Source organism: Quercus lobata, chromosome 10 (assembly GCF_001633185.2).
Source record: "Quercus lobata isolate SW786 chromosome 10, ValleyOak3.0 Primary Assembly, whole genome shotgun sequence".
Taxonomy (NCBI): Eukaryota; Viridiplantae; Streptophyta; class Magnoliopsida; order Fagales; family Fagaceae; genus Quercus; species Quercus lobata.
Genome location: NC_044913.1, coordinates 22,492,507 through 22,519,223, shown reverse-complemented (window position 1 = coordinate 22,519,223; position 26,717 = coordinate 22,492,507). Strand labels below are relative to the sequence as shown.

The window sequence follows — 26,717 nt, the reverse complement described above, 5'->3', positions numbered from 1 at the left end:
GGTCGGTAGCTTCTATCACTTCCAGTACTCAGATATTGGTCTGGAGAGGGAGTCCTATCTTCCCTTCTCCAAGTTCGTCGACAAAGACGTCGATGTAAACACTCCACCTTCTTCTCTAAATTATGGAGCTCTTCATCACGTGAATAATTACTAGGACCAGCCAATAGACTCCAGTGATCCACTACGCCTGGGACCAGCCATAACCACGAGTTTTACACGGAAACTTCAAGAGACTTTCCCACAAATGGAGCCAATTGTGGGGGGTGAAAAGTAGAACAATTAACTAAGGCTCATTTTTAATTAAGCTACAGTTCACTCACACAATTAATTTATAGAGATGGGATGCAAGGCCAACCCTGTGATACCCGTTGTGTAAGATGAAATGAAGCTCAAAGTTAAATTGTGTATACAATGTGGAAATATTCAACTAGAATTTGTATAGGAAAAAGCTAAGTGTTCTTCCTCGGGTTCAGTTCGAGGATGAAGATACAATTGAATGGTTTCTCTCTCTATGTTTTTCTCTCTCTTTCCCCCTCCCCCCCCCCCCTTTGATCCAAGTGCTCCTTGGCTTTATATATATAGCAAGGATGTATTTGGATTTTACATTTGGAGGGTTAAGATCAGATTCTCTTGATACTTGTCCCATCACGGCCTTGCTAGAAGGTTTCTACAACAAAATATAAGTTGTGATGGACACTGTTCACGGTCATTCCTCCATTAATGCGGCCAACTAAGTGATTACAATGTATTAAATGTGGAGGGGATGGCTTCTTTGTCCTTCCTTATTTTTCTCTTCCTTGTTCAGAACCTATTTACCTTTGTCTCCCCAAGGATTGCATCATGCACCCTCTGACTTTGCCTCTCGACCATTCTAGGTTAGGCAGATGTCTTCGGCATCCTCATCAATTATTGTTTGGGCAGTCCAAGGGGAGCTACTTACACACAAGCTAATTTAATACAACACCTATTTAAGAAAAAAAAAAAAAAAAAAAAAAGGCTATTCACAAAATATTTGGGCCTTTGCTTATTAGGAAGCCTTAGGCGAAGACCTAAGTGACCTAGGAGCCAAGGTGCCCTTGCCGACTCAACAAAAAAGTCCTAAACTGATTTTTTTTTTTTTTTTAAGAAAATTTCTAAATTGATATATATTATTAACCTTTATGTAGTTCACTTCACTAATCATAGACTAATCTAAAATTACAAAATATAGTTAACAGTATGTGTATGGTTATGATAGAAATCACCTGTACAATTTGGATTAAAATAATATATTGGATTTGACCCCTAATAAGATAATACATTGTGCCTTGACAATATCTCTAATACCAATTATTCATAGATTGTTTGATTTTTGTTTATAACCCTACTAGCAAGTTATATGTGGCTTACTTTAGCCAAAACTAGAAATGGAGAACTGGCCACGTCTTTTAGTTTTAGAGATAGAAAGAAACAGATCCAAACAAAAACATTGCCTGCAAAAATAATACAACACCAAAACCTCTTTACATGTTCCCACGTACAGCGCGTTGCAGCCACTCCTAAGAGACAATCTAAGGAGAGACTACCCATTCAGGAACAAGAAAAAAGAGGGCAATCGCAGAAGTCAGATTAGGCATATCTTTAGAAAAACTAACCTATGTGTTGATGCATTGGCTAAATTTGGAACTTCTCTTTTGGCTTCTATTGTATTTTTTTCATTACCCACCAACTATGATGGATGACCTGTCGTCCCTTGATAGGACAGCTAATATGTGTAATGGACTTGCTTCTATTTCAGCTTAATCTATTTAGCTTCAAATAAAAACATTACTTGTGGTTAATCAAAGTAACTAATGGAATATATATATATATATATATATATTAATAACTATTGTGTCATAGTTAATCAAAGTGTACTAGGACTCAATATATGTAAGTCTCTTTAAAAATATAAATCTCTTTGATATATATTAAAAGTCTTGTTTCTTTCACAAAAATTTTTATGCATTTGGAGAATTAGAGATAGAGATCCTGTGTTTTCAAATTTTAGCTTTAGAAAAAATTACAGTTATAAATTTAATTTGTGGTTGGGAGTTAAAGATTTGTACTAATAAATTTTTAAAATAATGTTTTCCTTTGTTTTTTATTATCACTATATTTTTCTTATTGCAATATGTTTGGACTTGTGAAGTTATGTTTATTCTTCTTCTTCTTTTTTTCTTTCCCTTTTTCTAAGAAACAAACACATATAGAGAATAAGGAACTTGGTTCTAACACAAAGATATACCACAAATTCTACTCTAAAAGCCATGATGCCTTTTAAGATATGAGAGGTAAGTTATGCTACATAGTACATACACAACATACTTTTTTAGGCGATGAAAAATAATTCTCCCTTTTTATTTTAAACACAAAAAAAAAAAAAAAGACATGCATACGAGAAAGAGTTAATGGGTAAAGTTAAGTTTATTCTTTACAAAAAATAAATTAACATTTCATATGTTTCATAATTGTTAAAACTATATTATACTCTAGTTGTGTAATCTTTAATTTATTTAACAAAAAGCTTGATCTAACACGTTGGAAGAATATTTATTATTTAACTTTATATATGAAAGATAGTTCACAGTTGATGAAAAAAAAAGGTCATTTTGAGTTGCATAAAGAATAACTTGATGCAATTTTTTATGTTATAAATGAGAAGGTAATATATATATCAAATCAAGTCAAGGATTATTTTATGGATTTAAAATTCCCTGATACATATAACTTAGCCCCTTAAAAAAGGTGTATGGCTTTACCACTGGTTGAACGTTGTAGGGACTATTGTTATTAATGCGTAATTTGCAAAATGAGAATCACCTACTTTCTAGGCTAGAAACCCACCAATGGGGAATGATTAAAACTTAAAAGCACTCTAACAATCAAGTCAATAAATAAAATCATGGAATGAGCACATGAACAATGATATGTAAGAGTGGTGGGATAATGAATTACATACTTCTTTCTTCAATTGAGAGAGGTTTATATATTGGAAATGTTAACCAATGTTTGAGGGTATTGGTTTAAAAACTATTTTTAGAAACATTTTTTTTGGAAGAATGATAAAACAATAAATATTGTTGACATTTATTTATATTTCCTATAAAAATGGTGTTAAAACTTTCTTATTATGCTTTATCAATAAAAGTCGTGCTAACGAGTGCCCTTAGGGCACTCATTAATAATCCATTTTAGGAAAGTTTTGATACCACTTTTATGGGAAATGAAAAAACTGTCAAAATATTAATTACTTTTTTTTTTTCATTTCTCATAAAAATTTTCTTTAAATGGATTATTAACTAGTGCCTTAAGGGCACTCGTTAGCATTTCCCTATTAATAATTACCCTAAAGATATCCGTTATAGGTATTTCCCTAGTGATGGTTGATTGGGATCTTTCCCAAATAGTCAAGAAATGAACCTAACATCATGCTATCTCCTGGTGATTCTTTGCAGGACTTTTGCTTGAGGACATCTTTCCCATGGTTGTGTGAGAATGTTGTATTGTAGGGCAATTAATGTAAATTGTAGTGTAAATTGTAAGGATGTGAATTTTAGATGTCTTTATTAGAAATACTAAAAAATGTCAACTAGTTGAACTATAAAACTCTTCGCTACTATTATTTAATTATAGTATTTAAACAACAATTGAATCGTTTTAAACTAGTGACATATTTCAAATCGAGGGTTAAAATTTTTCATTTATGTTATAACTATCTAATTATATCAAATTATAAAAGATATATACAATTATGATCCGGAAGACTTCAAAAATGTCTTTGTTACAATGATTAGGAATTCATGATGGAATTTCACAAGCGCGTAAGTCGAAATCGGATTGTAAAGGAGCGTGGTTGTGACCACATGTGATGATGGTAATTTGAAAGATTCTTTGGGCCTCCTCTCTCCAATTTACATACTCCATGATTGCAAATGTCTCACTAGCAAGTGAAAAAAGATATTAGTCACAAGAATTTTCTTTTTCTTTTTTCTTTTTTTTTAAGAAGGAAATGAATGAACATGACAAAGAACCCATCCATTTTGATTCCAAAGGTGGTCCTTCAAAAATTGATTGTTTTGACAACCACCTCACTCCTTATCCTACACAAATATTCTGTCCCAGTCCCCCTTATCCTACGCACCCCCCCTTTCTATTCCATTTTCTTTTCTCTTTTCTTTTTTTTCTTTTTTTTTTCTCCCTGTATAACTAATAAATGAATTGAACCCATTAATAATTTCAACATTTTTCATACTCATAACTTGTCCACTTGCATACCTACACCATGTCAAGTGAAATAATTTGGAGCAAAGAAGAAGAGAAAACTTTTGAAAATGCCATTGCTATGCATTGGGTGGATGAGGACTGTAAAGAGCAATGGGAGAAGATTGCTTCAATGGTCCCTAGCAAAACTATGGATGAGTTAAAGCAACACTACCAGTTGCTAGTGGAGGATGTAAGTGCAATAGAGGCTGGACATATACCACTTCCTAACTATGTGGGAGAGGAAGCATCATCTTCAAACAAAGACTGTCATGGCTTTTCTGGTGCCATGGCTTCGGATAAGAGATCAAATTGTGGTTTTGGAAGTGGGTTTTCAGGGTTGGGACATGACTCAACCGGGCATGGTGGGAAAGGAGGGTCCAGGTCAGAGCAAGAACGAAGAAAAGGGATTCCATGGACAGAAGAAGAACATAGGTATTGTTCCATGTCTTTGAATTTATGTTTATTTTAAGTCAACTCTACTACCTTGTGTGATTTTAGTGACAAACTTCATCTCTACTCTTTAGTTGTGAAGTTAAAGATATCGAGTGACGTAACACTTTGTACATTTTTAAATTTAGAAAATAAATCTAAGCTATGAAATAGATTTTCTCTGTTTCAAATGAAATGGATAGCATTATATTATGTAAAGTGAGACTTAGTGCATTTACTCATATTAATTAGAATTGAAAGTATATAAAAGTTTAAATATCATTGCTTTCATAGGGTATTTTATTAATTTATATATAATACCATCAACAAACTTACTAATTCACTGTGAGGGCTAGTGAATACTTTAATCTGATTATTATCATTGAGTTCTTAATAATTGGAAATGATATTAATGTTCTTTGGGGAATTATATGTGAATTATAAAGAAGCTATGATTATATTAGTATATAGTAGACTTTGACACTAGCCTGCTATTGGTTTTTTAGGTTGTTTCTACTTGGTCTTGACAAGTTTGGGAAGGGGGATTGGAGAAGCATTTCAAGAAACTTTGTCATTTCCAGGACTCCCACACAAGTGGCTAGCCATGCCCAAAAGTACTTCATTCGCTTGAACTCAATGAATAGAGATAGGAGGAGATCAAGTATCCATGACATTACTAGCGTGAATAATGGAGATGTTGCTTCTCATCAGGCACCGATTACTGGCCAACAGACCAACATGAACCCATCAAGTGTAGCCACTATAGGACCACCAGTGAAACATAGGGCTCAGCCACATATGCCTGGTTTAGGCATGTATGGAACGTCGGTTGGACACCCGGTCGCTGCTCCTCCGGTGCATATGGCATCAGCTGTTGGGACTCCTGTCATGCTTCCTCCAGGACATCATCCCCATTCACATCCTCCCTATGTTATGCCAGTTGCTTACCCAATGGCTCCTCCGCCAATGCACCAATAACATTCCCTCTAAGCAAAATTTTAGGTTACCCTTCGAAGGAAGTGGGTTGTGAAAGGGAAAAACACGTTTGCATAGGATTTTTTTTAATAATAAGTTGGGGAGGAGATATTTGAACTTGGGTTCTTCTTTATGGGAGAACTAAGTAATACTATTAAACTACAAGACTTTTGACGCATAGGAGACTAGTTCACTAAGAACACAAAACTACTTTGTTGTACTAAATTCTAATCAAGTTTGATAGATTATTCCTACTTTGTTGCATTCATATTGTATATATACCATAGAGATTTTTGCTAGTTACGGCCTTCAACAACTCTTTGGACTTAGATGTAAACCATGAAGGAACATCTTTATTTGCATTCAAATTACTTGTGTTGATTATTCTTTTAATAAAATTAAAAATAAAACCAAGAACAAACAAAACACCTTTTGAGGAACCTACATAAATGAAAAATCTCTACATGCAAGCATGCCAAATCTCAACATGCAAGTATGTGCAAATTAGAAAGTACCGAAGTTTTAATTCAAGATACCTAAACAAGATCTTTCACAACTCATGCATTATAATGTAGAGCACCGCATGTGATTCTATGACACAAAGGTAGTAGTCAGGTACTATAAGTCTATAACCCTTTTTTTTGGTGCATACTGATAGTGCAATACATGCCATTAGCCATCTTCAATAAGAAATTATACAAAAAAATGTAACCAAGAATAACATTTTCTTCCCCAAAATACTCCTGACACAGCAATGCAATTTCACAATCAGTAGCTAAATGGATTGCTAGATACTTTCTTTTTTCTTATTTTATACTATTCAATAGAAATTTTTTCAAAAAATCCAGTTCGTGCAGATTCTTTCCCCAACTAAAGAAGAGATCTTGCTGAAATTGCCATATATAAAATTTGGTACAATTTGCAAGTAACTGACTTGTTTCTCAAAAAAAGATAAGAATCATGTTCAATATCATTTGATTGAATAGTTGACACAGCTACTTCTTGTTTGAAGAAACCATCCACTTCAATTGGTATTTTCTCACGAAAAGCAAAAATGAGATAACCAATCCAGTCTTTCACTAAGTTTTCAGCAACTAAAAAAAATATATTTATTAGATAATTTCATTATAACATTTATATATTATTATTTATAAATATTATAACTTTTATATATTATTTTGATAAAAAAAAAAAAATCGAAAAGACATTATCTGTTATTATGTCCAAGACAAAGTGAACCGAGTCTAAGAGCAATTGCATTTCTTTCCCACGCTTTATCCAATCTTCATTTGTAGTTTTGTATCAGGCCCAAGGTTTATTTCTTTTTCTTTTTCTTTTTTTGTGTCTGTTTGGGGGGGGGGGGGGGGGGGGGGGACCAACTTCCCTCTATAAGCATGGAGCACGGTTGTCTCATTCAATGCAGTATACAATAGACAATACTTGAATTATTTTTCTCCTTTATTCAGAACAATTTAGGCCCATTTGGATTGAGGAGGAAGGAGAGGGAGTAAGAGAGTAGAGTAAAATTGACTGAAAATAAGCTAATTTTGGGTCAAATTTACTCTACTTTACTCTACTCTTCCTCCTTCCCCCTCAATCCAAATAGACCATTAGCACTATTGATAAGTCTAGCAAAATAACAGGTCACTAAAACTCAGAGAAAGAGAAGAGAGGTATTCCCATACGCTGGATATCCCTCTCACGGTATGTAGATTCCACAAAGCTGTGAGTCCACACACAGTTTGAGAGAAGATGCATATTCTCAATGCATGAAATAATTATTAGAAGAGAGAAAGAGAGAGATTGAATCTAAATTGCGCTAGAGGCTGTTAATACACTGCAATAAAATCATATGGACACAGTAAGGGTGAAATCTGTTCTGAAATTTAACGCCGCAAAAGCACCATACATACCTTGACAAAGGTCATGAGCATGCAAAAAATGATACTATCCTGAAACTAGATGGTTTACAAAGGTGCACAAAATTACAAGGTATGCATATAATCTACAAAATCAATCTCCGCCCCTTTGATTTACATGGAGATGCCCATTTAGGAGATGATACAACAAACTTTTCCGTCCCCATTTCCACCATAATGGTGCCACAGCCAGCCGTCTCTTTTTAATATGTTTCTCTGCAGATAAAAATAAGAACATATTAATGAGAAACTTTAAATGATCCATTCCAAATCTTACACAGGTTCTGCAGGATGAGGAAAGAGAAACCGGGACAGGAGGGGAGGGGTGTCAAATATAAGAATAAGGTACAAGGGGGAAGAGTTGTCTAGCAATAAACTCACTTTTTATGTTTATATATTTATATATAAAAATATATATATAATAAAAAATAAACCCTAAAATTGGAATATGATACTTGAATGCATTAAGAGGGCAGAGAGATCCTCACTTTTGTTTTTCAAACAGTATGTTCCCCATTGTGACTGCAAATCCGAAAATCTGGGACCCAGAGTAGGCCAGAAGTTCATCTGAATTTGAAGGACTTCCAGAACAGTTTGCACACCAGCTTTAGAAGGTAAAATATCCAAACCGCATTCAGGAATTTCACCCAGCAATACCTTTCCCATGGAAAACCACATCAGAAATGTATCACATGTATAACAACAATCTTGACATTTCAGTAGTGAAGTGACACAGAACAAACTGCCTCAAATGTTTGCAATAATACGACATCCCAAACACCTCACACTAACATCAAAAGAAATTATTGCTAATTATAAATTCTAATCAGAAAACCCAAGCAGATTGATTACCATCAGTGAAGTCAAAATTGTACTTCCCAAGTGAAGAATTTTCCCATCCTACTAATAAAAAGTTGCATCAACTCTTTATACCCAAACTTTATAGAAAGATTCTATTTCCTTCCTTTTTCTTCTTTTTTGGGGGGAGGCGTGGTTAATTAAGTTTCTATCCAATCCCTCATCATCTGAAGTTTACAATATCACCCCAAGCTTTTCAGATTGTCAACTTGCAACATTAACCATCCAGAAGTCTCTGTTAGTATAAGTAGGTGTAAATGGGCATGAGACATCACGCCTCCACAAAAATAGATGTGTGACTCTCATGTACTTCCCACCCAAAGCGTCCAAGTCCTGCACATGACAAGCAGATCCATTGTGTTTGTAGACAGGAATGGAAGTTGGGTTGGTAGGACATTTGTGAGGCTCACGTGTATGTTACAGTGGCACAAATGATGTCGTGTGCATTTTCTGTCTACTCAAATTAAAGGATGATGAACATTGTAACAATCTACAAAGTTAGCAGTTAGCATTACACTATAATAAGAACATCAAGGGCCAAATAGAAACTTGCCCCAGAGCTAGACAGTGTAAAATGTAATAAGGTCTAACAATATATAATGCATTCCAGATACTTTGAAAAATAGTCACCTTAATGACTGCAGTAGCAGAAGATGATATAGAACGTAGATTATAGCTGCACACAATAAATTATCCAAGTTAGCATAGACGATGCAAAAGGGGCATTAATAGTGAAACCAAGTTCAAGTAGTAGCCACAAACCCCCCCTCAAGAATAACAAGCAACTTTCCACCAGAAAGGGCAGTCAACATTTGAGTCATCTGTGCATAGCCTGCAGGAGTAACCTATATAAACAAAATTACTTTATGATGTTACCATGGAATATTAACATCCAATTAAAACAATAAAATGACACCACACATTGCTGAAGTTTTATGTGTCTGTAACTTTAAGCAGTGAACTTTAAGTCCTACAATAATGAAAAGGTCACAGATTGATAGCAAAAGACTAGTGCCATATTTGCTTAGGTTCTTTACACAGCCTTTTAATACAGCTAATTGCACACTTTCACTAGAAACACCAGAGAGAAAACCAAATGAATCTATCCATAGTGCTTATCTAATTGAATAATCTTTAAATGAAATGACTACAGATCTAAAGAATCAGTCTACCAATAAGAGAGACTTACATCACAGCATCCTAAGGGATCACCCCTTGCAGCATCAAACCCTGCTGATATGATGGTGAGATCAGGAGCAAACTCAGAGGCTGCAATAATTTCCCGTTGGAAACTGTTAATGAATTTCAGCTAATAATCAAGTGCAGACAATTGTATCATTATACATTACAAAATGACTGTAATATACTGAACAACAAAATGAAATTATGGGAAGTCCAGTAGAACTGTATCAAGTGAAAGTTCCACCCACCATAGGAAAAATAAAAACTTCCAGAAAACACACAAACATATATAATAAGTCCTGGATAATTTCACTTTTAATACAAAAGGAAATTATTTCAACGTAATTTCATTATTACACCAGACATTCTGCATCTTAGCTTAAACAAATTAATTACAAACATAAATACTAGTGATTGAGATCAAATATTAATCTATTACATTCAGCTTTGGAAACACAAACTGGATTAAATGGTAAATCTAAGAATCCAGTGCATTTTCAGACTTTGGCACTGAATTCTTTAGATCTACCATTAATCTATTAAACCTCTAATTTTGAATTGTTTCAAGATAAGAACTTTGGCACTTGATACTTTCATCAACTCTAGAAGCATTTTTGGCTGCACTGAAAACAAAATAGATTTTTGTTCCACCATATTAAATTTGTTTGAAATGAGAAAATCAATGTGTGGAATAAATGATACAGCCTAATCTTGATCTATAGAAATCACCATTGTCTCAAGCCTTTCCACTTCATGAACCAAGTGGCAGCATTATTCCAAGAATTTCATTGACAGCCATCCAAGCCTTCACTGAATACCTCAGGATCGAATCATATGCTTCATGAATCACAATGGAATCTCATGATCAAAATGTAGAGCAAATCAGCTACCACATTATCTAACCTACACCATAACAAATAATTAAAGCGACAAAAGGTCTCCCTGTCTCAACCCTCTCTCTCTCTTGGAAAGAAACCGTCCAATGACCAGAACATCCCAATAGAGCGAAGAGGTGTCCTCAGCACAAAATTCTAACATAAATACACGAACTTTTTGGATATTTCAGAGGACCGGATGGAAGCCAAGCCATTATTTTGACCATTCAGGCAGTATTCCATAGCAATTTCTTGGGATAGGTCATTGGTAGTCAAGCGTGGTGCTCAAGTGGATTTGCAATTTGGGTCAACTGAGTCCAAGTAACATCAGTGGTTTGATTTTGTGGTTGCTGGGTTGCTTGATTTGCAACAAGGGGATTCGGTTGACTTGCAATGGCAACTGGGGACTTCCGGTGATTAAAGGGTCACAGCAGCAAAGTTGGTTCAACGGCTGAAGTAGTGATTGGCCGATATCTGTTGGCAATATTTTTTTTTTATGGCAATATTTATTATTTTCTTTTGGGTCAACTATGTTGATTGTGGCTATCGGCTGGGTAACTTACCTATGACAATGGGTTTTGTGTTTTTATTTGGTGGTTTGGTGAGTGGGTTCAAAATCTTGCTCAAGGAATGGTTACGGGCTTCGTGGGGGTGGTAATGGGTTTAACAGTTTGTTTGGAGGTAACAGTAGCTACAGAAGGGGACCGGAGTATGTTTGATAGACTGATACTAAGTTGATGCAAAACAATTCACCAAAATAGAAAATAAGAGGGAAAACAAGGAAATAACAAGACAAATTCTAGGCTTCACCGCCAAAGAGTTCTTGGAGTCATCATGATGCGTAGAGAAACATTCTCTAATCAGAAAAAATTTAATTCTTATTCAAATTGCACTGTGCTTCAAACTATTCTGCGGTCATCCATTTAATAAGCTTCAGGGATTGCATTAAGACACAATTATATCCTATAAAATCCTTTTTTTCTTATAGGTAATGACATCCCATAAAATCCTAAGCATTAAAGCCCAAATTCAAAGTTCAAAAGAAATCTAGAAAAATAATAAATTATGAAATAATATTGATTGTGCTCCCTCCGTCAAACAGTAGATGAATGGGAAAAAGGATAAGAAGAAAAAAATAAGATTAACCTATGGGAAGCACAACATGCTGAAAGGCAAAAACATAATCATTGTCACCAACTCCCCCACGACTCCACGGAATATTCACACAGTATCCTTCTGCCCCCATGGTACCAACCTAAAGAAATAAAAATATCATTTATGAGCACTAGTTATAGTTCAAATACCTATCAAATGGCATAATGAATATAATCCATGAAAAGATTGTAGATTGTGGATTGTAGATTGTAAACATAAACAGATAAGTATAGAAATGCAAAGCTAGACAGAACAAAGGGACCCAAAAATTTGAGAACAAACAGAAGGCTTAAAATACAAAATCCTGATGCCTGACAAATTGGAGAGAAGAATACAGCACATTTATGCTTCAAATCATATCTGCAACTATCTTACAAAGAAAACCAAAAATAATGTGTCCAAACACAGGCATACTGCTTAGTACTAATTGTTTAATATGAATATGTATTAAGGGTTACTCCAGTTTACATACATCATCTTCATTCGGGGCATCCAAATAGAGTCAAGATTTATTAGCTCAAAAAATGTCATTCAAGGATAAGTGCTACAAGTCACATGATTGCATAAATATATTCAAGAATACATGAAAGACCAGAGAATTTGGAGGAAGAAAAAAGGCCCCATAAATTCATTGCCAAAGTGGTCATAATCTATCTAATTTGAGTGCCAATACAGCCACATAATGTATCTAAATTTTATAAGAACCCATCAGCTTTTAGGCTTCTGTACGTTGGCAGTTTCTTGTTGCCACACCAAAAATAACCAAGGCATTCATTGAAATCAGAATAAAACTAGATACCAAGTAAAAGATTAATTTATAGCAGTTTTACAGAGTTTGTGAAAGAGATGGGAAAAAAATGACCATGTAATGAAAAAGATAGGATGGATGTATATTGTAAGGTTTTTTTTTTTTTTTTTAAACTTCACCAAATAACATCACATTCCCAAACAAAAATCGTGATAAAAGTCACAAGGCTGAGTTGGCCAGCACAAGAAGTCTATTTAGTTCTGAAAGAAAATGTAAGCAATCAAGTACTTCATTTAAAAAATAAAAAAAAAAAGCAATCAAGTACCTCATGTGCAGCTCCCGTACCAGGATAAAACTTTCCCCCCTCGTGTCTATGCAATGATATATACAAGACCTACAAAGTTAGTCCAACTCATAAGCATTAACAAGTAAATCAATAAGTAACCAAAACAAACACATTTGAGGGCTTCTTTTATTGGTAAGTTATGGTGTGGACTGTGCACACTAGATTTTGATACTGATGGATAATGATTGATACCATTGGACTAGATTGATGCAGATTAATTGAGCTACCAGAGGAATTTGATTGCTAATTGATTTTTATTTCCATATTTGTTGAAATTTAATTATGAGTTTATTTTCCTTCCATTTGATGCAATTTGGAAACCCTAATTGAAGGCCCCAGGAAACACTGTTGGAGACACTTGACCACAGATTTATAAAATTTTATTGAAAATTTCTTCCAAACAAATGGTTGGTACAGACTCCAATGAACCCGTGGTCCTCAAGCCAAGGCTTAAATTTCTGTTTCTCAACTTGGTACTGACTCCAGGGTTATATCCCTTATTTGTTACTGCCTGGAGTGGAATCTAGGCAAACCTAGGTGATGACACCAGGTTTCTATCTCTCTTTTTTTCACAGCTTGTGGCTGACTTTAAATAGCCCTAGGTGTGGACTCCTCCTACTCTTTTTTTTTTGTTCTTCTTGTTTCCCCAAACAAAAGTCCCCATTTAAGAGTACATAGTCCTGCATCAAGCTGCAAAAGCACTACATAGATTTTAAACCTGCAACCTCAACCACCCTCCACTTTGCTCATTCAAGGGCTCATGGATCACATTTGAGGTATTCCAAAAAATAAAAAACAATAAAAGCATTTAAATGGAAACAGAAGGGGGACAATTAGTTTAGTGCATCCTTCCACTGTTTACGATACAATTTTTTATCACATTGACCCATTGTTGGGACAAACTTTCTAGTTAAAACATTCATGAACTTTGTAATATCAATAGCTCCTATTACCAATGTAAAAGCTTCCTAAGAGCTATAATGCAGAAGAATGAATTGGCTTACTCTTCTTTCAAACTACATAAGTGACATCACCGACACCTTACCACCTCCTCCAGAAAATTATTTCATTGAAAATGGAATAGTGCATTTAAAAGTTGATGTGCATAGTTAGATCCAATTCAATTATTATGAAGCTCACCGATTTGTTCTGGTCAAATATCTCCTGTGTACCATTCCCATGGTGAACATCCTGTGGGAAGAGGAAAAGAGACAAAAGAAAGAAATTAGCTTGCAGTTTAATAATTCAATGCTAATAAAAATATTAAAAAAAAAACAAAATAATTATAGAGATGATCACAGTTAAAGTAATTATTATTATTTATTTATAAAAAATAAATAAAGTATTAATTTTTTGTTAAGTATATTATGTAAAAAACAAACTTCAAAAGCATCAAGATAAGTTAAGAGTATACATTACCCAATCAACAATTAGCACTTTCTTAGCTCCTGCAACCTGAGCTGCTAATGCTGCAACTGCTGCATTATTGTGGAGGCAAAACCCCATTGCCTGTCTTACACCAGCATGATGACCAGGAGGCCGAACCTTACCCATAAAACAATAATCGACTTCAGAATGAATAGTGTTTGCAAGAGTTCCCTGTCACTTCAATAACACTTAAAACAACCTATATTTAAGTTGCAGATTTGCCATACCAGAGCAAAACCATTTTTGGCACGCCCAGAAAAGATTGCTGTAGCAAGATCAGCACATAAGCCTGCTGCAAGCCGGGCAGCACATGCTGAATGCTCATTGGCATATGTGTCAGGAGTGAAATAACTGCAATCACATATAATTAATCAACCACAAACCCAATTTCAAGTCAAGATCCATCAGCATCCAAATCTAAGGTTGGATGTATTTTATTCTGGATAGTTTCTATAAAAAAGGGTGGGGGAAGGAAGATTGCTATTTGTAAGGGGTTTTGAATTTTGAGTGTTGGTATTGACAAAAAAAGGGGTTCAACTCTAGGTTTTCTTTGCTTTCATGCTTCCTCAGATTCATTATTCCTTTTCCATGGAACATATGTTTAGTTAATAATATTTAATTACTCCATCAGCTTTCTTTTCTCTTATCTACATCCTTTTTTCTAAATATTAATAGCCCTTCTTATCAAATGCAGGAAGGTCCTCCACAATGCCTCAAAAGAGATCTTATATTTATGCTTAAAAAGTAAGGAATATACCATATTTCTTTTCATTCCTAAACTTAGCATGCTTACACCATCTTGGGGCATGTGAACTAGGCCAGTCAAGATCAACTTAAATCCAGACAATCTTACAGTGCAAGCATGTCAATGTGTGTACACACAAACAAAAGCAAAAACAAAAAAACAAAACAAAAACAAACAAAAAAAAAAAAAAAAAAAAAAAAAAAAAAAAAAAAAAAAAAGGGAAGAAAAAAGGTTGATAGAGAAATGAAAGCCTGCATAATTAACATACCTAGACAGAAGATGACTTGTAAGTTCAACAGCTTCAATATGCTCCAAGGAATGGACCTTTAATTCCAAAATGTAAAACCATTAATTAAAAGGAACTAAAATTTATATAAAAAAAAAAAAAAAAAACTAAGATATAATTTTTATGTTTTGTTTCAAAACAACAGAAATCAAATTAGCTAGTAAAATCTGCTTATTATATTTATTATTATCATGGCAGCACAAAAGAAAAGTCTTCCATAGAAGTCAATGAGCTCTGGCTCAAATGGGACTTCCTCCACCATGCAAAGAGTAAGGTTCTTGGGTACAAAACCGAATTTTTTGTGTGTTTGTGAGACTTACCAATAATAAAATGTAGCCAATGAACTCCAGCTCAAATGGCACCTCCCCCACCGAGCAAAGGGTAAGGTTCTTGGGTTCAAAACCGAATTTTTTGTGTGTGTTTGTGTGACTTACCAATAATATGAGTAGCCAATGAGCTCCAGCTCAAATGGCACCTTCTCCCTTTGTTGGTTACTGGTTCAAAACCCACTAGGTGTGTATAATAATAACTAACCAATCAATAAGTAATACATCTTCCATAGAGTCATTTCAAAGCATAAGACCTTAGACATTCCATGATTTCAAATATCAACTAAGATACCTTTTTGTTGGTCCCACACATTTCCAACCAATTTCAGATAAAAACCCCTGTTGTCATCCACAGAAATAATATTGGCAGGCAGATAATAACTCCATCTTCAAATGGCTCCAAAATAATGGTTGGCCACTTCTTTTTTTGATATGTAAGAAATAATTTATTAAACAAGGCTGCTTCATGCAAGGATGTGTACTAATTAATAAACTTCAATGATAGAAAAAACAGATACAAAAAGACTGAAGCACACAGGACGCATACTAGGGAAAGCAAGAGAACAAGCAAAACTATGAAGTATAAAGACTACACCTATAAAGCAAATCAGACAAAGAAGAAAAAAAGAAAACACCCGACACATTTGAAGTCTTCTTGTGTGTAATGGGTGGTCACTTACCTTTTTAAGTTCTTCTTGTGTAATTTCTCTTGCAGAAATGGGATAGCATCTTCCTGGGAATATACCTGCACAGGTTAACATTTGCCAATTGGTTATCAATCTAATGATGGAGAGGTAGAAAACTTACTGCATTGGAGTCAAGGTATAATGAAAACTTGATAATTTTCAAATATCAACTCAAATAAAATCCCTGATTCAAAGACAAAATTTAGAGCAAAGATGAATACCAGCTGTAGCAAGGCTAGCAGAAATAGCTCGCAGACGATCTGGTCTTTCTGGATGTGGATGTGACTTCATTTCAACCTACTCTAGCATAGCAAACACCCAAAAGAAATAATTACATAGAGTTTCACATAGACAGCAACAAGCAGTGTTGCAAATTGTAATGCCAATATCACAAATTGAAGTATCACATGAAGAACATGGTACATCAAAGTTATTCTGATTGATTGTGCAGACAAGGAGTTAGAAAATTCCTTTCTGTAACTGCAACACTTTATTTGTACTTGTCTTTATGGAACATAGAATTTCTTCCTAATTTTTTTTTTTTTTTTTGAAATTAAGTCTTCCCAGCCAGAGATTATAACTAACGTAGATCTAAAATAACCCTTTGCTACAAAATAATTTCAACCTGATATTTCAATACAGAACTCTTTCTGGATTCTGAGGTCCATGCCCAAATCTGTAGCACTGCTTTACCTCTGACAAATTTTGACAATTACACCATACCATGTGCTATTATTGAACTCACACATGCATCCAACCCAACACACCCTTACAACAACCGAAGAACATCATTGCCAGAAACAATCAATTATGCACAACATAACACCAAATGTAAAGTTATGCACAAAAGACCCAAATCAACTATTCTTAGTCCTACCTTCATCCATTAAATTCCTTCATTACAAGTACATATTGCATCCCTTATACTTCCTCAAATTTCTTGGAAAAACTTCCTAATAATTTCCATCATATAAGTGTTAGAAAAAGTACCTAATTTAGACCTTGAGATTTCTCTTAATGTAGACAGTAGATTAGATGTAAACCATATCATAAAATAATGATCAAAAAATGTATTAAAATTGAAGTGAGAATATGATATCAATCACTTTAGAAAGTAATATAATGCAGGAGTCCTGCGTCACAATATGAGAGATAGAAATTCAAATTTAATTTTCATATTCAAGACACTTAAATATATAAGGACAAATTAAAAGCAAAGCACAGCAAAGCAATAAACACAAATGAAAATAAAAGCTTTATACATGAGAAAACCTAAGTAACATAAAGGGGTTCAGGGAGAGATGTAGAAAAGCAGCGCCATACTTCTGAGTGTAGCAACATTCTCTCATCAAAACCTACTGCCGTGGAACTATTCAAGGTTGAAATTGGGCAGCCCAAGTCTACATAGACACAAATAAAAGACACTGAATTACTAAGAAGAGTTTCCAAAACAGCACAAATATATTTGTACATATGACAATATCTAACATAAAACCCATCAATAGTTTCATCTTAATTGTAGAAAGAATATATATAAACGTCACTCCAAGTGATTCAACAAAAAAATGTGAGATATCAAAACATTATAAAACTAAGAATCAAGACATAGAGAGAACTCATCCAACTGCAGTTTTAATTGAGACTCAAAGTCTTTAAGGAATTCTACCCAGCTTTTATTAATCGATTTGCTTGATAAGGTTGCATTACAGAATACAAGAGGCCTGAACAAGTACCAAATCTGCAAGTTCATATTAACAGAATCTTCTCAATTGGGTTGACATCACTTGTACTATTAACTTAATGACATGAAGATCAAGTAGGTTCAAAAGGATTGCAAATGGATGGGAAAAATTTATAATTATACACACACACACACACAAGAAAAACACTAGACTTATCTCAGTTTCTAAATGTGGAGAGACAAAGAGTCAATAGTAGACCTTGATATAGATTGGTGAAAAATGAATGCCTATGTTGAGTAGCAGATCAGATAGCACAGAAGTTTGGATTTCAGGTATAAGGTATATAAGTAATAAGCCATAGAATATTCATGAGCATTGTGAAATCTAAACATCATTGCCACATCATCTCACATTTATTTAATATTATTTTCTATTGAGATTACAAAAATTAGGCACGCTCAATATTGAAACACATACAGTGTTGGTAAATGCATCAAGCTCACTTAAGAGGTTAGGCCTTTTGGAGCCTAGGTGCAGCATATGCATGCGCCCAATTGAAGTAAATTACAGCGCACACTTTTGAAATTCATGTATAATAACCTTCAATAAAAAGATTCATAACATATAATGAAAAAAGGTAATAAACTCAAAATGGTAATATATTCAGCCTATTAGCTCAAATGGATAGTACAATAGAACAAAGTTTGTGAGTTTAAACTTTGCACAAGTTATTTCTAACTTCTTAAAAATTTTCGTATGGTAAATTTGAAAACAATTGTCAAGGGACAATATGATAATCTAGTCCCACAAAGTTTAAACACAACATATTATGTTATTCTCTAGTGCTTTATAAAAATACACAACTATAATAGTTATGTTGAAAATGAAATATATGGTGCAATAAAATATATCCAAAAGGCAAAGACCAAAAAGCACCAGGATGATAGCTTATTCTTATTTCTGTCTTTTGATATATTTAAACTTTGCACAAGTTATTTCTAACTTCTTAAAAATATTCATATAGTAAATTTGAAAACAACTGTCAAGGGACAAGATGATAATCTAGTCACACAAAGTTTAAACATAACATATTATGTTATTCTCTAGTGCTTTATAAAAATACACAACTATAATAGTTTTGTTCAAAATGAAATATATGGTGCAATAAAATATAAACAAAAGGCAAAGACCAAAAAGCACCAGAATGACAACTTATCCTTATTTCTGTCTTTTGATATATATTTTTTAAATGTTTGTGTAGTACACCACCTTAAGAATAGTATTTTTATAGCAAATCAATGGTCCACTCAAGCATTTAATTTTATTAATTCTTAATGATTCATATATTGTTTAGCAAAAAAATAAATAAGCATGCATGGGCATGTTTTATGCTTCCTCAAAAAGCACTTGAGAAGCATTCCTAAGGCGTGCTTAATTAAACAAGCTTCACTTCAGCCAAGTGAAGTGCTTAGACCTCAGAGCTTTGGGCTTTAAGCTAGCCTAAGCATGCTTTTACCAACGATACATGTACAAAAACTTAAGATATTTTTTAACAATAAAATAAAAAATAAAAAAGGTTATAGTTTCCCATTACCAAATTAGGCACCTTCCATCTTGTTTACATTGAGAATGTTGATTATGGAAGGAAATTAATTCCTACAGTGTAATGACATTTGTGTGGTCCTCATTATTTATATTAAACTATAGTGTCCATCTTGGAATGCCACTTTGTAAGCAAAATTTTAAACTGTTCCTATGTGATTTTACAGCTTCTATTTTGCAACCCCATCACCAGGCTTTCACACATTTACCTTGAACCGTAGTATACCATATCAAGGGGCCTAAAACATCTACACCCACCCAAAAAGGTACAGAACAACAAACCTACATCTGCATGATTCGAATTATAGGTAAACAAATTTGAATGCCTAATCACACTACTTCTAAGAAACCAATTACCTTTGTGATAAGATAGCTGCAAGAAGATAAGAAGCATCATACACAACATTTACAGAGAAATTTTCTCAAATCAATGATAACCATGTCAGACAAACCAGATTGCCAATCATATGAACCTACCTCTGTGTCTTTCTTTAATTTCTGACTCAACTTCAGCAGAACCTACATCTTGTGAAAAGGGGGAAGCAAAAAACCCATGTCTAAGGATTCCAGATTCTTTATGTTCCCCACAAATCTGCATGGAAAAGATAGCACTAAAATTCATTCATAGTCATAGACAACCACACCTCCTTAGAATTTTAAAATTTTCCATTATCAATTGAAAACCATCTCGGGTTTTTTTTTTTTTTTTAGGTAAATATGACTGAAACTCACCCAAAAACATATCTCTGTATTGGACAAGAACCAAACAAAAGAAGGATACATCACAATGGATGGTGTATCTAATAATAATAATAATAATAACAACAACTATATCTAGAAAGAAGCATAAAGCATAAGCATACATCACAATGGATGGTGTCATCAAGGTTAACCATTGTACAATTGGTGCAGAACCACTTCTTAATTTCTACACGCTCTTGTGCAGGCTCCCAGTCACTATCATCATCCTCATCATCAAAGAGATCTTGGTTGTTATACATATCTTGGAAAGTCATTTCTTTCTGCTGCCTTGCTTTTTTCTACAAGGAAATCCCAATGTCATTTGCAAATTCAGAAGTTTTAAAGATAGAAATTACTATCAAAAGCAACTAAACTGATGGAGGAATTTGGTGAAAGGGAGGGTTGTTACTAAGCTGCTTAGAGAAAAGAAAGAAAAACTAGCTCTTCAAGAAACACACTCTTGGAATAATACATCACAAGTAGAGATTTCTAGGATTCAAATTCAACTAGTTACGACGAGGGCAGCCTTGCTTATTTATAGTTACATAAGCAAGTTGCTGATTGGCTAGGAAGTTAGTTACAAGAACCTACCATGTGGCTGCCATGTGATTGGCCAAGGCCTAACAAACTTCTCTAACTAACTGATAGACTATTGTGCTTATCACTAATTACCTATCAGCTAACTAACTTTTTGTTACAAGTGATAAAGGCTATTACAAGTAATAGGAACCACTTATCATACAACATAAGCACTAGGGCTGATTTCTGTTACAAGTGATAAAGGCTATTACAAGTAATGGGAACTACTTATCATACACATCATAAAAACTAATGCTGATGTAAGAAACTAATGATTGAACTTGCTGGACAGTAACAAGTGGTACACAGCTTCCTCTAAATGAACCACATCATAAACCCTGGGGAAGGGGGAATGAAGAGGCATCTAAATTTCTTACATTGAGTAAATTATCCTCATTTTCCACTTACATGAATAACATCAGGCTGCATGTTTGCATTAAGATTGTCTGAAGCATCTCTAGTGGATATTCCTGATCTATTAACTTCCCCATCATTTTCATCATAACAAGGTTGAGAACTGGTTCCATTGGACCCCAAGTTTCTACATCTTCCGTTACGGCCTTGACGTGGATTTTGGTCACTTTGTTTGTGAAGACTGTTCTCAGCCTCCCTATTTGTCAAACGACTCATTTGAACTGTTTCTCTTACCATGTTGGATGGAGCGTTCACATGGTGATTTTCTGCCAGAATCATTCCTTCATCAAGATCCCAATCATCAGCAATACTGTTGAATGACATGGGGAACATACTTAAACAGCAGGGACATAACATAAAGAATAATGTACATAGAGAAGGAACTGATTAAGAAACATAAAATAATGTAAGCATGAAAGAAAAAAAATTTTAAAAGAAAAAATATTACTACTAACCTAAATCAATCCAGGTGTATCATATATAGCACTGAAAAATATTATAAGAGTTCTTTCTAAGGATTGAACTAACATAGATGGCCTGGCCACCCTAATTTAGATTTGACATGTACGATGCCCCCCTTTTTCTCAAAAATTTTTTATTTTTTATTTTTTATAAAGGGACCCAATGAGCTATACCTCAAATAACGCCTCTTCCTCTTGTAAGAGCAATGTCAAGGGTGAGATCCACTAGGTGCATGTACAATTACCAATATTAAATTTTTTTTTTAAAATAAATAAATAAGCAACCTTTATAAAGGGAAAATAAATTTTAAACAAAGTTGATTGTAAAGTAGCATTTTTCCAGCTCATGGGCAGGGAAACTGAACTAGAAGTATTGAAACTTAGCAGAAATGTAATACCAAAATAATTAAACAAGAAGCTTTTTTTTATAAGGAGAAAAAGTTTTTTTTTTTTTTTTAAGACCTTAAAATCAGCTATGGAGTTGCAACTAGTAAAACCCCATCACAGGACCAATCAAACAAGGATCTACCAAATGAAGCTAGCAGTTGTTCACCAAATGCTCCAAATCCTCAAAAGTAAGACAATTTCGCTCTCTATACAGTGTCCACATCAAACACGAGGATGAGATCCCATATATCCAAAGATTGCTTACAACCCAATTTCTCCTACCAAATAGAAGATCAATGACCTTCTTCAGTACTGCCCACTCAATATCAAAAGAGCTAAAGACAAAACTCCACAATTCCCACGCAAGTACAATTTATAAATAAATGATCCACCTTCTCCCCACTACATCACCACAAACAACACCAACCTATCAACGTGTAACCTTCTTAATGAGATTTTCACAAATAAGGATCTTCCCCCATGTTGTCCAAACAAAGAATGAGACCCTCTTAGGGACCTTAAGAAACCAGATACTCTTCCATGGAAAAGGCACTGGACAAGTACCCCGTAGTGCATTGTAGTATGAACAAACAGTAAAAACATCACTCCCCTTCAAACTACAGCTTAGTCTATCACAACTCTCTTTCCTAGGGGTATTAGAATGAAGGAGAATGAGAAAAGCAATCACTGAGTCTAATTCCCAATAATTAAAATCTCTTTAAAAACTGACATTCCAACAGCTCATTTCCCCTGCCATCTGGCCACTCAACATATCACATACCTGTGGAACAAAGTGGGAATACCTCCTTCAAAGAATGGCCCCCACACCAGGTGTCATGCCAAAATTGTAGGTAATGACCATCTCCTACATCAAAAATCACATATTGCAGAAACCCATCCCATCTTGTCCAAATGCTTTTCCATAGGCTACATCCATGTCTCCCTCAAGCCAATTATAAAGTCCTCCCTCCCCATTTCTCCCAATTCTTCGTAGCAATTACCCATCCCCATAAATGGGTGTCTTCCAACCCAAAGCGCCAAAGCCATTTTCCCCAGTAAATCTTGATTGGAAGTGCTTATCTTCCTTACACCCAACCCACCATTAGCAATTGGAGAACCATATCCCACTCCCACCAAAATGGTATTTGTAAGGGCGCAATTTAAATCCTGAGCCCAAAAGTTGAAAGTCTCTAGGCCCAAAGAACTCAATACAATGAATTTATAAAGAGTAGGTTAGAAAACTAGGTTCTAATGAATTGGATAGCAATTATAGTTGATCTAAATAACAATAAAGTAAAAATAGACTAGTTTTATCTAAAGAAAATCGTCATCACCACAGTCCGAAGAGATCAGTTCTTGTATATATTTTTTGAAGTTGATTACAAGTACAAATCTTATTGCTACAGTATTTCTTTCTCAAATCTCCGATCCCCTTCTCTCAGGGCCTCCTCTCTATTTTATACCCTCTTCCTCCTTTCATATTTGCCCTCCATGTGTAGATTAGATTATTGGTGTTGATCCTTATCACATCAGCACCTTCCTAAGTCTTTTGGAGAGTAACTGTAAGACTGAAAACTACTGTTCAGGTATCACTTCCTCATTAATGCGGCCAGAGAGTTAGCTACAGAGCATTCAATGCGGTGGTAGCAGCTTTCCCTTAAATATTTCAAAGCCTCCCTCTGTCCTATTCCTACCTGATACTTATCCTCAATAGTGGAATTCTCCTAAACGTTTCTCTTGATGGTAGACCGCACCTTCTGACCTCGGCTTTACTCAGTCGAGAAAGCATTCCTCCTCGGACCGTCCTCTTGGACAATCATGATCAGACCTTACCTCCTCACTCACTAACACAAATTCTTATGACTGTATTTACCCGTCTTCAGACTACTTAATGTCCTCGAACTGGGCCACCGACCCAATATATACATAGATATATACCATTGGGTTTATCACCCCTACAGTATTTAAACTACTCACCAAAACCCCCCACAAGAAATTTCTTAACTATCTCTCCAACATGTTCACCACAGACCAATACACTAATTGGATTAGGCAGGACTTGAACATAGGTCCTTTACTCGACCACAAGGAACTTTACTAGGTAAGTTAATTGGGACCCACGTAACTAAACAACAATTTTTTTTTTTTTTTAAATTAAGTTTCTGAGCCTTCTTCTGAGAATAAAAAACACAGTGATCTAGTTTAATGATATGCATATCCTCAATCTCCCTCAATGGCGAGAGCCATTAGCCAGTCCAACTTTCCCAAATTTTCTTCTTCTTTCATACACTTAATCAAAAATTAATCCTATAGTGATTAATTTTTTGTCTCTTTTGTTATTTTTTGTTTTGTTTTTTTCTCTTTTTTCACTATCATGAACCCTTTTTTTTTTTTTTAGAGAGAATTTCAACATATGACGTCCACTCCTGATGATACCTCTTTTATTGTTATACCAAGACACCAATTGGTTTTTGGTGTAGACGAGATTAAATCTCAGATCTCTTATTTAACTATCAAAAACTTTACCCATTGAGCTAACTAAAACCAACATCATATTTTCCCTGCTATTCCTTTTTCAATAATATTTTCTTTCTTACCAATCAAAAAAAAAAAAAAAAAGTATTCACTCCAGCAAATAATAAGCACTATAATATCAATTTTCATTAGATTTCTTTGTATAAATTTTTGGCTTTGTTTTCTGAGTTGAATTTTATACTCCATCCATTATCACATATTTTCCACCATTTTAAACAAAACTATTGATTGTACTGTTCCAATTGTATACATCCTGTGTTCTTGACATCGGTTCTCCTTTTTAATCAATAAACATTGCTATTTATCAACCAAAAAAAAAAAAAAAAGTACTAAAAAAACTCATTTTTAACACTACCCAGTAAAAAAAAAAAAAAAACATGTTTTGACTTTGCATGTGCGTGTGCTAAAAGCCTAAAACTCCACTCAAAAAACAAAACCCAGAAAATAAAAATAATAAAAAAAAGAGCAAAGCAGAAGCAGAAGCAAAAGCAAGCCCTAACTACATGATGTATATACGGGCATTGTTAGAGATGAAAGAAAATAAATATAATAAATTAAGGAGCAATGGGAAATGAGAGAAGGGAAGAGAAATTTCAATGGAAGAAGGTAAAGATGGGTATTGACAAAGTTACCTTGGGAGTAGGGGAAAATGGGGAAGGGTTTTTGCTTCAGTCCGATGTACACAGAAAGAGGAGAAGACGGAGGTTGCGACTTGCGATTTGCGACCTACTAAACCCAACTACTATACTAATAAAGAATCCTTAAAAAGAGTTGTGTGACGTGTCGCGTGTTTTGTGTGAGTGAGACTTGAGAGTAATAGCAGTGCAAAATTTTCTGTGTCCGAGCATTATGCCCGTGCGGCTTAACCAAAATTTATAGTATTAAATAGTTTTTTTTTTTTTTTTTTGTTAGTTTACTTAAAATTAGATAATATAAAAATAAATAAATTTTTTACTTTTAAGTTATATAATAAATTCATATGGTATGAAACTAAGGTATTATTAAATGTGTATATATATATATATAAGTAATAATTTATTATTAAAAGAGTGTAATAAATATGCTTGTTTTCAAAATGTATAAGATGATTTATTCTTTTTTTTTTTGTATATTATTTTTCTCAATATCATAAAACAAAATTTGTATGATTTTCTTCAAACTTTCTTGGATTTGAATTTGTTATATATATATTTTTTTTTTGGACGTTATCTAAATTAGATTTTTTTAAAATTAAGTTTACATTAATGTTAATACATATTAGCTATCATTTGATACTTTATCCACACACACAAAAATATAAATAAATAAATAAACAAAACAAACTAAAAAAACAACAAGAACAATTAATGTTTAAATTAGGCTAAAAGTAAATTTGTTACTTTATAAAAAAAAATGATACAATAGTTATTGTTACTTTATCCAAATAAGTCGATAAGTACAAATAGAATTAGAGTCTTATTTAAACTTAAACTTATTTGTTAAATGGATTAGATGAAGAATTTAAATTGTAATCAAATTAAAATTAAATAAGAATTAGATGGATTAGATGAAGAATTTGGATTGTAATCGAATTAAAATTTTTATCAACTTAGAAATTATAGGAGAAGAAAAATTATATATATATTTTTAAAATCTAAAAAAAATTCTGCAATTAAAGATGCACTAGAACGTGTAATGTAGTAATTAAAAAAAAGTTGTTGCTTTTTTTTATAATACACTACACATAAAAAATAAGGATTAGATGAAGAATTTGAATTGTAATCAAATTAAGATTAAATAAGGATTAGATGGATTATATGAAGAATTTGGATTGTAATCAAATTAAGATTTTTATTAACTTAGAGAATATAGGAGAAAAAAAATTATATATATATATATATTTTTTTTAATTTTAAAATTTTAAAAAAAATTCTGCAATTTGGTGAAGCCACTTAACGCAACCAGGATGTCTAAGCCCAACTTTTATTATATAGTATATGATTTTAGGCTGTGTTTGTTTCAAGTGTAAATGGAATTTGGAAAATATTTTACACTCTCACGTGTATTTGGGTGCACATGTAAAATATGGTCA

At 33.7% G+C, this 26,717-nt stretch overlaps 2 protein-coding genes across 3 annotated transcripts; one reads left to right on the top strand and one right to left on the bottom strand.

The window, feature by feature from the left end:
• Window positions 1-4,182: 4,182 nt before the first annotated feature.
• On the top strand, window positions 4,183-5,983 carry LOC115962481 (transcription factor MYBS1). Its single transcript, XM_031081325.1, has 2 exons — window positions 4,183-4,716; window positions 5,220-5,983. Exons 1-2 carry the CDS (start codon window positions 4,304-4,306, stop codon window positions 5,689-5,691), a joined length of 885 nt encoding a protein of 294 aa, XP_030937185.1. The 5' UTR covers window positions 4,183-4,303; the 3' UTR covers window positions 5,692-5,983.
• Window positions 5,984-7,491: 1,508 nt separating this feature from the next.
• LOC115963363 (histone deacetylase 15) lies at window positions 7,492-25,433 on the bottom strand. Of its 2 annotated transcripts, none has more exons than XM_031082333.1 (18): window positions 25,279-25,433; window positions 21,258-21,544; window positions 20,393-20,569; window positions 20,007-20,121; window positions 17,569-17,645; window positions 16,467-16,542; window positions 16,240-16,304; window positions 15,213-15,268; window positions 14,427-14,550; window positions 14,191-14,316; window positions 13,912-13,962; window positions 12,751-12,819; window positions 11,669-11,777; window positions 9,655-9,734; window positions 9,228-9,310; window positions 9,096-9,141; window positions 8,096-8,264; window positions 7,492-7,823 (listed from the first exon to the last, which is right to left on the bottom strand). In XM_031082333.1, exons 2-18 carry the CDS (start codon window positions 21,540-21,542, stop codon window positions 7,702-7,704), a joined length of 1,830 nt encoding a protein of 609 aa, XP_030938193.1. In that variant the 5' UTR covers window positions 21,543-21,544; window positions 25,279-25,433; the 3' UTR covers window positions 7,492-7,701. The 2 variants fall into 2 exon arrangements, with proteins under 2 accessions (XP_030938193.1, XP_030938192.1); XM_031082332.1 differs by having other exon boundaries at window positions 21,258-21,573; window positions 25,279-25,432.
• Window positions 25,434-26,717: the final 1,284 nt, after the last annotated feature.